The sequence below is a fragment of the Zonotrichia leucophrys genome, chromosome 2 (genome assembly GCF_028769735.1).
Source record: "Zonotrichia leucophrys gambelii isolate GWCS_2022_RI chromosome 2, RI_Zleu_2.0, whole genome shotgun sequence".
NCBI classification, from domain to species: domain Eukaryota; kingdom Metazoa; phylum Chordata; class Aves; order Passeriformes; family Passerellidae; genus Zonotrichia; species Zonotrichia leucophrys.
This window is the reverse complement of record NC_088171.1, coordinates 39152962-39165612: the sequence shown is the minus strand read 5'-3', so window position 1 is coordinate 39165612 and position 12651 is coordinate 39152962. Positions and strand designations below refer to the sequence as shown.

Sequence of the window (12651 nt, the reverse complement as noted above, 5' to 3'; positions counted from 1 at the left end):
CAGTTTGCTACTCCATACCCTACATATTTATATGTTTTTTCATTTTTCCTGTTCACTTGTGGTTTTGCTTATTGTTTTCCAGCCTAAGTGCTTCACTTCTTGGACTTCTCTGAGAATTTAAAATATTTCTGGTGCAATGATCTCAATTGATCCAAATGCTTTAGCCAGATGATCTATTTTTTCCCCCTCATTAGAAGCCCAAGCACATTCAGCATTTGGAGGGAAGGAAGTCTTCTGTGAGATCAAAATGTTATTTATTTAAATAACTATAATTTGGTGATAAAATTAAATGTCTGTGTACAAAGGGAAGCTATTTTGAACAAGGAAGGTTGCTAATGCACAAAAGCCATAAACTACTTTACACAAAGTGCCCAGAAAGAGAGATGGTGTGGAGGACCATCCTAGGAATTGTAGGTACTCATTTATTCCCCAGGTAGATTAACTCCAGGAACTCTTCTACTCCACTTAGAAGTGAATCAGTGACTGCTCCCTAGCAGGATGTCCCAGGACTCAGTAAAAACACCTGCCTAATTTTAAGTATTGTATGCTAACTTTTCAGTACACCATTGGAATAAAGCCTATGCTCAAGTATTTTACTTCAATTAAAGTGCTTCCCTATACTTCCACAATGAAAAATTGGAGGACTTCATTCAGTGGCATCTAAATACACTGAGTAATAAGATATGTGTGGTCTCACTGAATGTGGGGGAAGCACCGAATCCACTGCACAGATTAAATTATACCCTCTAAAATATTTACAGACAGGTCAGTCTGAGCTTGTGACCTGCTTCAGAGAGGTCATCAATTTGAGCCTGTATTTTAAGTGTAAGTGTTTTGTCTCCAGCAGAGAGGACAGACACTGCCACACGTTTGTTCCCCTGCCTCAGCTGCTTCTGAAGCACTGAAACAAGGACACTGGGAATTTGGCAGGATTCAGAGCCACTGAGATGAATGGAGGAAGTTCATGTCATTCATGAGCTGTTCAACACTCCATTGCCATCACCTGGTGGATAATTGTACATGAGACTCCACCTGTTTGCAGTTGGAAGGCTGTTTTTAGAAAATGCTTAGACCAGAAATATAGCATTTTTTCACTATGACTACATATTAAACCTGTGAGATTGAGAAAGGCAAGATAAGGCTTGCTGCTTAGAGCTGACAATGTCACCAATGTCACCGAAGACAGGCAGGCATTTAAATATTTAAATAATCAACGTATTACTTAGTTTATAATGATGATTTGTTATATTTTATTAATTAATTTTAATACTGAAAAATCAATTCAATCAATTAATGAAAACAATAACAGTATTTAGAATTGCAGAAGAAGCTGTATTAATGACAGCCTTAATATGCTGGAAACTGTGGCCTGAAGGCTGCAGGTAACAGAGTTCTCACCCCGAGGCAGCAGAGTACAAATGGGATAACACATTGCTTTCCTCATCCATGTATTGCCTCAAATTGCTGATAATGTGGGAAGTGCTGAGATGGAACTTTCTGCATGTTGTGCTTACCATACCTACATTATAAGGTTATGCAGGGTCCTCCTGTTCTACCATGTGTTAATACCTTTCCAGGGGAACTGGATTTTCTTTATTATGGTCACATTTTTACCTTTGATGTCACTTAAATATTTCCTTTAAATGCTGGACTCTAATTCCATTTAGCCCCTAATGAAAACACCTAAACAACCTCATGCAGGGGCTCTAAGGAGGGTGTGCAGGCAAAGTCACCTTCAGACAATTAAATGGTAGAGGAGAAATTTATGGATTTTCTTGAAACATAAGTGTTCTCTATGGATTTATTCTCTTTCATTCTGGAATTTAAAAAGCATACCTAATTTTTGTTGAATAAAAGTATAGGTCAGGAAAATGCAAATTACAGGAAATAGGGAAAAATGGGACTACCTTCTGAAAACTGTGAGCACTACAAACAAACTTCCAAAAGGTAATGATATGGAATTTATTTTCAATCAAATTTTATTCAATCAGTGTTGCAAGTAAACAATAATAAACTCATCTGTCATTTACAGCTGAATTCCAAACATGCAAAGCTATGTCTGGCTGTTCACTGAGTAAGTTTTAGGACTGAAAAAAGACTGTTTATAAAACCTGGGAAGAGGAAACTAAGATGGATTTCAGTTGAGTGATTGGAGGCAACTAGTTGAAGGCAAGATAAGTAATTTCTGGATCTCAGAGTGATTTTGAAGACCATTTTCCCAGCATTATGTAGTCTTAAAATAACTTAATATCTTTCTTTTGCACGGAGGTCTAAACACAACAGTCACTATGGTGCCTGGTACACCACCTCACACACTTTCAGACTTCACTGAATTCAGTTGCAATCTTCTTCAAAAACATATCAGGAGGAAGAAATGATTCCCTAGTTTTACAAATTACATGCAAGGGCTCACAGTGTACCCTCAGGGTTTGCTTTCATCAGCCTGTTTGGGTTCAAACCCTCACCTCCTGCTTCTCAGTCACTGGAGCCTGGTGACTGTGTAGGGAGAGAGGAAAAATTCCCAGAGCCAGCCTGAAAATAAACAAAACCAACCTCCTTTTGCTCAGCTAACACTGGAAGAAGAGTTGAGATTCCCAGGGCTCTCATTCCCATAATTTTGGGAAGCTCCTTTCAAGAACTTTCATTTCTTACAAGGATGGAATTCTGCATGCCTGCTCGAGGTGAAATTTCTGTCTTCCTCAAATATTCCCCAGGAGTTCTGCTTTAATAAAACTGCAGTGGCACTACCTGAAGTGGAAGAAGTTGTACTGCATACAGAAAAGGTTTCTTATATATATATATATATATATATATATATATAAAATATGATGCCATTTATGATGATGTTCATAGAGCTCAGGAGAGAGTAAGTTGTTCCCATCTCCGTTTGTCAGACTTTATGAGCAATACATTTGTCCATGCAGAGAAAATAAAAACAAGATCAGGCCTACACTCTTCAGTCATGTGAGAAAAATAAAACAGTCTAAATGAAAAGTGTATATAGCTCTGAATGACACAACATTCATGCAATAACCTTTATATTAATTAGCACCCTTTAATTTCTTACAAAGTGCACTTCATTTATCTATGAGCACTGAGGCTGCCTTTTTAAGACAGGATGGACTATTTCCAGTTTGTTAGTACATATTTATAGCATGCACATGAATAACTATTGAGATACTTACTGATTCATCACAAAGAGTGTACAAAAAATGACTGGCCATATGATGCTCACTACTTAAGAGTATATTTTAAGTTTACAGCAAGAAACGTACTTCATCTAGTTCTCAGAACACTTGATTACATCTAATTTTACTTGGTAAAAAACAGATATAAATAACTTTATTAAAGGAAAATACATGGTATCTGCATTAGCAGGAAATAATAACCTGTAATTATGTTTGCTTGACCTACAGAGAAGTCTGATATGTGAACTGTGCTGTGCTTCTTTGGTGAAATGCACCATGCAAGACATTAGTAGCCAAAAGTGGTAACAATTTAAATGGATATAATAGTATCCACATGAATTCACCTTTAATACTACTGAAAATGAATCAGTATGCAATGTGAGTAATTATTCATTATATTCATTGCAATTATGAAGCTGAGTAACTACTCACTGTCTCATTGAACAGTGTTGCAGGGGAAAAAAATTGAATAAGCACAGCAGCACTATATTATATAAATAAATATCTATATTATATAAATGCACTCATTTTGCACCCAGATTTAACAGCAGGATAAGTAAAAAGGGACCTTGATAATCTTTGATATATCCAAGAGAGAGAAAAAAAAAGCCCTAAACAGTACAAAGTTTTCTGAAAACAAAGGAAGAGAAGGAGAGGACAAGGGAAATGGATTACTGTTTGGGTTAGGGATGTTCAGAATAGAAACAAGATGGTAATTTGCCAAGCATCAAAAGCTTTCTCTGGCAAAGTCACTATGAGTTTTTATAAAATGATTTTCATATAATCAGCATAATCTTTCTTACAATTGCAGTTCCTTATGGAAAGTCAGCAAAAAAGTTCTTTTATAAGAGAGCAAGTTTTTTTTTTAAGATTTACTGACCATTTAACTTTTACAAAATAAAACCTCCCTTTTGAAGTTCAAAGCATGCAGGCTATACTGTCCTGTGTGTACACCTCTCTCAGTTCACCACACTGCTCCTGCATGGTGCTCCAGGCACGAGACTTTATTCCTAGACTTTTTATTCTAGAAACAGGGGCCTCTTCTTCCTCACCCAATTTCAACAGCCATTGGGTATTTAGGTACTCCACACATGAGAAGTCCCATGCAGACTGACTTCAAAACTAGTAATTCTTTGTCCTGACCAGTCCATCCGCTCTGATTTTATAGTAATGATGTGGATAAAATTCTTTCTCTCACATCTGTGTATATTTATCTGTGTGTGTGTAAAAGAGGACAAGAAACAAAATCGACATATTATGTATTTTTAGATCACATGGATTTCATGAAGTAGTAAAACAGGCTTGATACAGCAGAATTATGTAGCTTCTGAAATTTCCAGCAGACAAATTGTCTTCCAAAAATATATTTGACAAACAATATGAAAAGCAATGCTGTGAGGCAGGAGATATTCCCCATACAATGCCTCTACAGTACCTCTTAAAGAGCTTTGTGTACCGGGTATTCACAGAAAATTGGAATAAATGATAAACCACGTAAGTCTTGGTAAGGAAAACAGGAGGAGTTTAGTAAGATAGAGTTGTTTGCATCAAGATTAAATAAATCAATAGAAGCTACTGATATAAATTAATGTATTGTAAACAAAGTGAATAAGGAGGCTATTCATTAGAAGAGTCATTGGCAATTCCATTTACCAATTACTAGAAGAATTATCAGATAAATGAATTGAAAGGAAATCTCAGAGATTTCCATGGTGTTGCCTTATCAAATACGTATTTTGCATTTAATCACAATAAAATATTGTCATTGATTCCTCAGTTTAACATATTTCTGCTCACATCTATGTCCTCCACTTTAAAGTCTCATTCTGTCCTTTTGAGAGACATAACACTTAAGCAGCCACCTGGGTTTGAGCTGTCCAGAGCCTTGTACCACTGCAAACTGGTTCAGCACCACCTGAAGACATCACAGACTCACAGAATGGTTTGGGTTGGAAGGGACCATGAAGATCATCCAGTGTCAAAATCCCTCTGCCATGGGCAGGGACACCTCCCCCTAGATCAGGCTGCTCTAAGTTCCATCCAATGTGGCCTTCAACACTTCCAGGGCTGGAGCATCCCAGGGATGTGATCTGTGGAACAAACTGTTTCACTGCAGGTGTGCAAGCATGGGAACTGCACTCTGCAGCTCACACTCCTGGAAAGAGCTGTTCTGAGAAAGGCAGGATTGGGGCTGCTCCTGCTGCCTCTGACAATGGCCTGCTGCTGGTCGGTTGTCCATTTCTCCCTCTCAAAAAGACTCCCCTGCATCTGATTTCTGCCTGCAAACACCCAAAGACTTTACTTGCTGAGAAAACCTGCCAGCTCCATTTACTGTCATGGATGAAGGGTTCCCAGGCTGCTCTCAGCAAGAAGATGCAAATGGAAAGGCTGGGCGAGGAGAACAAGGGGGCACAGCCGAGGGGCCACGGAGGCAGCGCTGTGGGAACGCGCCTCACCGTCAGCACCAGGAGCAGCATGGGGAGGGCAGCAGGCAGCTGGAAAGAGCTGTGAGCAGCACAGCACGGCACTGAGAGCTAATAGGATGTGACAGAGGCTATGAGAGAGGTATGACGAGGCAAATGAATGTAAAGGATAAGGCTGACAGGAGAGCACTGCGTTTGAAGGCTGCCCTTATGACGGCAATATCTGGGAAGGGGGGCTAGAGGAGGCTCAATGAAGCCCTGCCTGCATCAGGGTTCCAAAGATAGTAGACAGGGATCAGTCAAATGGGCTTGTACTTAGGGAGCTTTAGAGCTTCAAGAGTAAATTGTGTTAGCAGTGATAAATGCAATTTAAAGCACATGTCTGCCTAGTAAGGTTCATTTTAACAACGTAGGTTAGAAATACCAAGGAATGTTTATTTTTTTGCATCTACTCTTGTAAGCACTGTTTTTCTATTACACTACACAGCCAATCACATATAAAAAGAGTATGAACATGTAGAATAGAAGCCAGGAACAAAAAGAATTGCCCCCTCAGACATGAGGCTGAACTTACAAAACAGATTGAAAGCGTCTACCACAGAAGAAGAATTCCACAAAAGGATATTGAGTACATTGAGATTAGTGCTATATTACAATTATGTATGATAAAACCTGAAGAGATGTTTAATATTGCCATTAAGATGAAACTCTATACACTGTGTATTATATTTAAAAAGGAAAAGGGCCTCCCTTGTAGTCCAAGAGCTGATTTAAACCATCTAGGCATTCAAGTGCTGAGAAAAGTTTTTCAGTGAGTTGTTAGGCATAGGAGACTTACATAGGACTTAACAGAAAACAGAGTTTTCTGTTATTTTAATTTTGATTTAGAGGTGATTTAGCATATTGCAGCTTTCAAGTCCTTGAGCCATTTTTCAGTCAGCTGAGATTAAAGTCCCTAGCAAGATTAATTGTAGAACTGGGATTAAGAGATTCTATAAATCACTCAAATCCAAAAACACAGCTAGCAGAATACTAGGATAATGATAGATATATCCATATTGTATCAGCCACAGCTAAATTGAATTGACACTGTAATAGGCTGAACATAGTCAAATATGAGAGTAGAAGTAATTAATAAAGATTATTCTTGAGGAAAGTGCAGACTCCAATGCAGTGACAATTCCTGGGAGGAAAGTTCTCTTGAAGAGCATGCATTTTTCTACAAACACCTGTACAAAAGACTGGTATGGCTTCCTGATTTGTCAAAGCTTCCTGCTCCAGAGGGACAGCATGTAGGATAGTGAAATTATTGCCTTTCCTTCAGTTGTGTAGAGTACCTAAAGCTGCAGTGTTTGTACTGATGACTAAATTTCAAAGAATCTCAGATCAAAACCGAGCATACTTGGGGAATTCACTGATTTCTTATGTGGACTGAAGACAGAAATTGAGGTGAAATTCTTTCTGTCAGACCAGGCTAAAATACATGATACCTCCTACTCAAATACCCATGGACACATTATCATACATGTACACCCACACATACAAACACACATCCTCCCACAAGAGACACCTATGCATGGCTATATCCCATTCAATCCCCCAAAGAAAGAGCTTTGGGGTATTGAATGGGAGAGAGAGAGAAAGAGAGAGAGAGAGAGAGAGACCTTTCCTCTGCTAAAGCCAAGGGGTGAACTGTCTGAATCCATTAAGGATGAAAGGAAGATAGTTGGCAGGAAAAAGAAATCTCAAAGGTATTTCTAAAAAAGGTTGAGGGGGTCATTAAGCCACTGAAAAAAATGTAAGGTTATTTCCTTGGCAGGTCATCTAAGCATTTTTATTCATTTCTACTCTGAACAGGGCACAGCTTTGTCTATTTTTCAGTCCCTTATGCTACATGCTGTATTTTTGGGCTGAAGTGAAACCTCACCTTGTGACCGAAATTGAAGCCTCGGCAGCATCTGGGCCTTTGGCAGAAAGTGAGCTCATCACCGCATCCATGCCTCACTTTGTGTGTTCTATACCTTCCTTCAGCCTGGCATCTCATAAAAGCAACATGACACTGAGGATGCAGCTGAGAGGAGAGCGGTGATTGTGCAGCCTGCCGCTTCCTTGCTGACTCAGCCCTCGAGGTGCTGAGCTCATTGCTGCAGTGCCACAGCAGCTTCCTCACAGCAGAGGCAAGGAAATATTTTTAATTGATTAGAGTCTCCCAGAAAGCCAAAGCTAATTTGTTAGTTCTCAGATGAGCTGTTCTAAGGATCTTGTTTTCTGGTTGTAGAGCTAAATCAGAGTTAGGCTGGGCTAGTCCTCCATCACTCCTATCAAGCTGCATTGGTCAAACAGAGGTAAACTTTTTTGGGGAAGAACTCCCTCCTCTTCATGAGTGTGCTGCAGTTGTGAGTGAAGCCAAATGCCACTGATTTATAAGGAAAGCAGAGCTGAAAAGGTCAGTGACCTCTGGCTCAAAAAATTTGGAGTCCAGTTTCAAGGCATGTGACAAAGCTGAAACACTGAAACAGACTGACTTCAAAGGGGAAGAAATTAACAGTGTGAGAGCAAATTACACTCCATCTTACCACATGGTTTATTCTGTGATGGTAAAGAGTAACTTAATTTGATTCTATGGTTATGGTTAGCTTTGGAAAAACACTGACAGGCAAGGACAGACAAAATGAAAACTACGGATCCATAGGGGATCCGTAGTCTGTTGGTGCAGACTGGAAGGGAAACCTGATGACAGTGACATGTTGCTATACAAAACCTGAAATGTGAACTGGATCACATAGGAAAATTAATGTGGAAAATAGAGATAAAACTTGAAAATCTTAAGAATGTTGGAGGCTACAAAAACTGAAGAAATACCTGAAAGTGAAAACTTGTATAGATACTTTTTCTTTGTTAAACAAAACCTGAATGAAAGAGTGATTCTGTTATGTGATAAAGGGAAAGTAGAGAAGCAGATTAACTATCTGGAACAGCAAATGAAAATTACTTTGTACATTTGTTTAAAAGAAAAACCAAAATATAGAACATCTTTACTTGTACAAATGTGGTCTCTGTTGTTTATTTGATTAATGTTTTCCAACATGCAACAGGGTGCCCAGCGATCAGATCAGGCATCAACAGTGTTTATAGAAGCAATCTGGAGCCCTCAAAAAATATCAAGAACTTTGTATAATACAAATTGAATAGTGTTTACACCACAAATATATTTTAATGGTGGTAATAAAAATAAAAGACACGTATCCAAAATCAATTTTCAATTCATTTTTCTTACTTAAAAAATTATTTTACCCTCCTCAACATCCATGTGTGACATACACATGTATGGATTTGACAATGGAGTGCACAACATCTGAGAAGAGATAAGGAAAAGGGATCTTTCTGCAGATTTTAACAAACTTTGGATTAGGCCCCTTAACAGTGAATATGTTATGTGACATGGGAATTTGCCTTTGGAGCCCCAGGCTGGGTCAAGTAATTGCATCTGGGAAATACAGTTTCTGTTTCTTCCCAGGTTTTTTGTGGTCACATTTTAGAAAGATCAATTTTGACAGTACTTGTTTAAATATTTCCTTACTTCATAGTGAATGAGGGACGAAAATGGCCCACAGAAATCTCAGGAGTAATTTATGAATTCAATCATAGTGAAAAATGTGAATTAGATCCTTTCTGCTATGTTCTTACAGGGAGGTAATCTTGCCAACACTCAGGATACATTTTATGTCTTTCTCAGTACATTTCACAGTCTTGTACTTTATCCCTAGGTTTTTTAAGACGATAGAGCCATAAGGAGTTAGAAAAAATTGGAATATAACTACAAAGAAATCTAAAATGATCTATGCCCATAACCCTATAATCCATGATTCTGAGAACACTACAAAATATCACAAATCTTGTGGAGAAGTAGAAGAGATGCCAGCACACAGACAGCACTGTACCACGAGGCCATGTGTTACATTCCATGTCCTCAGTACCTTTCTTTTGCTAGAGATCAGCTTGGGGAGGACATATTTAACTACCCTTTCCCAGCAGTGCTGACAGGCAGCTACCTTATGATAAGCAGTGGTCTTCCCATGCTGCTCAATTAAAGGGATTTCCCTAACAATTTTACCTTTGAATGAGTTTTATAAGGTCTGGAAAATAGGTGTAATGAAATAGCAGCAGTTTGTGAGGTCATACAGCAGGATTGAAAAGAGGGGTCATTTAGAACTGTGGCTGAAGTGAATTGAGTAAGAATCCAAGTGTTCAACACATGCTTCTGACACAGTTATATCTGACATTAGTCCCCTGTGCACACACACAAATTACTTTCTTACAGATGACAATTCCCCTCAACATAAAACTGGCTGTTTACTAAGACAATATGGCATCATCAGTTCTCTTATCTTTTATCAAGCAGTGCATTTTCATATGATTTAGATGCACACATTTCTTACAGTGACAACTGGCATCAAGATAAAGGCAGACAATCAAATCTATTACGGAGCAGGACAAGAACCACCTCTTTGCTTGACATTTCATTAATAAGCAATGCACAGCTGCATTACTCATGTCTCAAAATAACACAGTTGCTGAGCACAACTGAGTGCAGACTGAAAAAGACTACCTTGTGGTGAAATAGCAAACTGGACCTTCAACTTCTATTTTAAAAGGGTGTCTGTTGCATACACTGTCTCAAGACTCAACAGATTCAACAGAGAGAATGACAAAAGACCTCCTGGTAACTTTCTTATGCATTAGCTCTCTGAGAGAGAACTTCAAGCTCTATTTTATACACCATAAAGTCATTTTATCCCCTAAAAATTATAATGTTAACTTTTTGGGGGACTGAATATAAACCTTGTATGGCAGCTAGCACAAACAGATCAAGCCCAAGAAAGAAGTAAATAAATAGGGCTTGTTAAAACACACCTTGTCCAGATAGTGGGCTGGACTGGGGGAAGGCAGGAAAAACAGGACAGAAGAAGAACAGAACAGGACTGACCCAGCTCAGCATGCTCAGAGCTTTAATAAACTGAAGAAGACATCATAAATTTTCAAATTCTTTCTTCACCATGTGATAACAGCTGCCTAAATCTGAAACTGTGCAGTCAGCAAGGTGTACAACTCCTCTAAGACCTCTCAGCGACATCAAGGCTTCTCTAAACTGGAACACCAAAAGTGGGAAACAAAGTTAGACCATCTCTAACACTGCTATACTCACCCATCTTTAGGTTACTGGCTGGGAAAGATCAATTTACAAAATGACAAGTACTTTGCATTCACATCTCTCATTTGTTTTACAAAATCTTTCCTGGTAATATCAATGTTATCTACTACTGTCACATTAAAATTCTATATATAGCACTTATATTTCAATAATCTACTCAAAGTAATCAAACAGGAACTGGCTTCTCTCTCTTTTAATGCAATATCCTTTCTATTATAGACCAACATGGCACACCCATCCTTTCATAAATGTGTCATAAAGAAGGTAAGTATTTTTAATCTCGTAGCTCCTTCCATGCAGGTCTTCCAGACACACTCTCCAGAGTGGCAAGGTGAACAATACATCTCTTTTCACTTTCTTCCATGGAAGACAGACCCATCAATTTATTTGATTCTATTAACAACTCTGCAGGACAAAATTTCCTGGTTTCTGTTCGTATTATCGAACATGTGTGTAAAGATTTGCACTCAGTCTTCCAGATAAGGACTTCTAAGCATCATGTACCTGACATGGCAATTATTTCTCTCTGTAGGCCAAAGGATGCATTTTAGGAGGATGTTGGCCTTTTTAATAAATACGTTATGCAGGTGGTTAGCAATAATCCTGTGATCAAGCAATAAAGTCCCATTCTGAGATCCTCCCCAGCACTTATTACCTCTGCTTAGGGATGATGCTCTGTATTGACACATTCCACCTTTTTTTTTTTTGCAGTCTTCCTAACCACTAGATTTTTCATGTTTGACATTTCAAGTTAATCATGGTAATGATCTGTCACCTTTATGTTATTGATACAGTTCTCTGTTTATGTCTGGAATCATTATAGACAGCATTATAAAAAGAATTACTAAGGATTTTTGTAAATCTTTATCACTCCAGCTTCTGGACTTTGGCACCATATTTCCTTGTTCTTCCCGAAAACTGATGTAAAGCAATTATTTATAATATCTTGCACCTGCAGAGACTATATGGGGTAATGAAATAGGTGCATACTTTGTCCAGACAGCCATACAAGCTTGGTGAATTATATGGGTCAACAGGAAAGATTAAGTATCTTCAGCTACTTATAAAGGATGCAACTCAAATGCAAGCACTTTCATATTAGAAACAAATCAAAAAAAAAAAATAGCTACTGGAAATTATGCAACCTTTTTCTAAATAAATCCATATGCATTCAGCTATACTGGCAGCATGCAAGCAAACTGTAGCCAGTTATTTAAATTCTTTCTATCAAAAGAGTCAAGTTTAAAAATTCATTATTGCTTTGAAAGTCTTATGTTTTATCCTCAAATGATATACCAACATACACATTAAAAAATATCAGCAGGAGAAGACTCCTATCAGACTTTGAATATCCTTCTACTAACCTTGGGTGGTTTAAAGGGATAGTCCGGTGAAAAGGTTATGTCAAGGAAGAAAACTCCACCTTCATATACAGACCCTGGAGGCCCCAGTATAGTCGACCTCCATTCATAAATGTTGTCTCCTTTGGGTCCAGCACTAAAACAGAAAACAAAAATGTAATAACCACATAGAATCAAGGGTATATGGCATCAGTTATACTCTACCAGTAGTGCCGCTGGTTCTGCTGTAACACCAGAAACTAAAAATGTGTATCACATTCATTAAGTTAGATAGAACATGCATCTGATGTCCTAAGCTCTGTCAGAGAAGTGATATATTCAGCCAGGAAGAAGTATTAAAATCACATCATAAATTATTCAAATAAGCACAGAAAAATTCCCAACTGTCTTATTTCAAATATTTTAGTGGGCAGATGTGAAGTATTTACAGTGCAAGGATATAGAGACTTTGCTGAGATGTCTTGTCA

General features: G+C 38.2%; 1 protein-coding gene across 2 annotated transcripts in view; it reads right to left on the bottom strand.

Moving 5' to 3' along the window:
- LOC135443864 (ubiquitin-conjugating enzyme E2 E2) overlaps positions 1 to 12651 on the bottom strand; it is a 200948-nt gene that overhangs the window by 24333 nt on the left and 163964 nt on the right. For both annotated transcript variants that reach the window (XM_064704628.1, XM_064704627.1), the window contains exon 4: positions 12188 to 12320. In XM_064704628.1, the coding sequence (XP_064560698.1) occupies positions 12188 to 12320 (133 nt within the window). The remainder of the gene's footprint in view (positions 1 to 12187; positions 12321 to 12651) is intronic.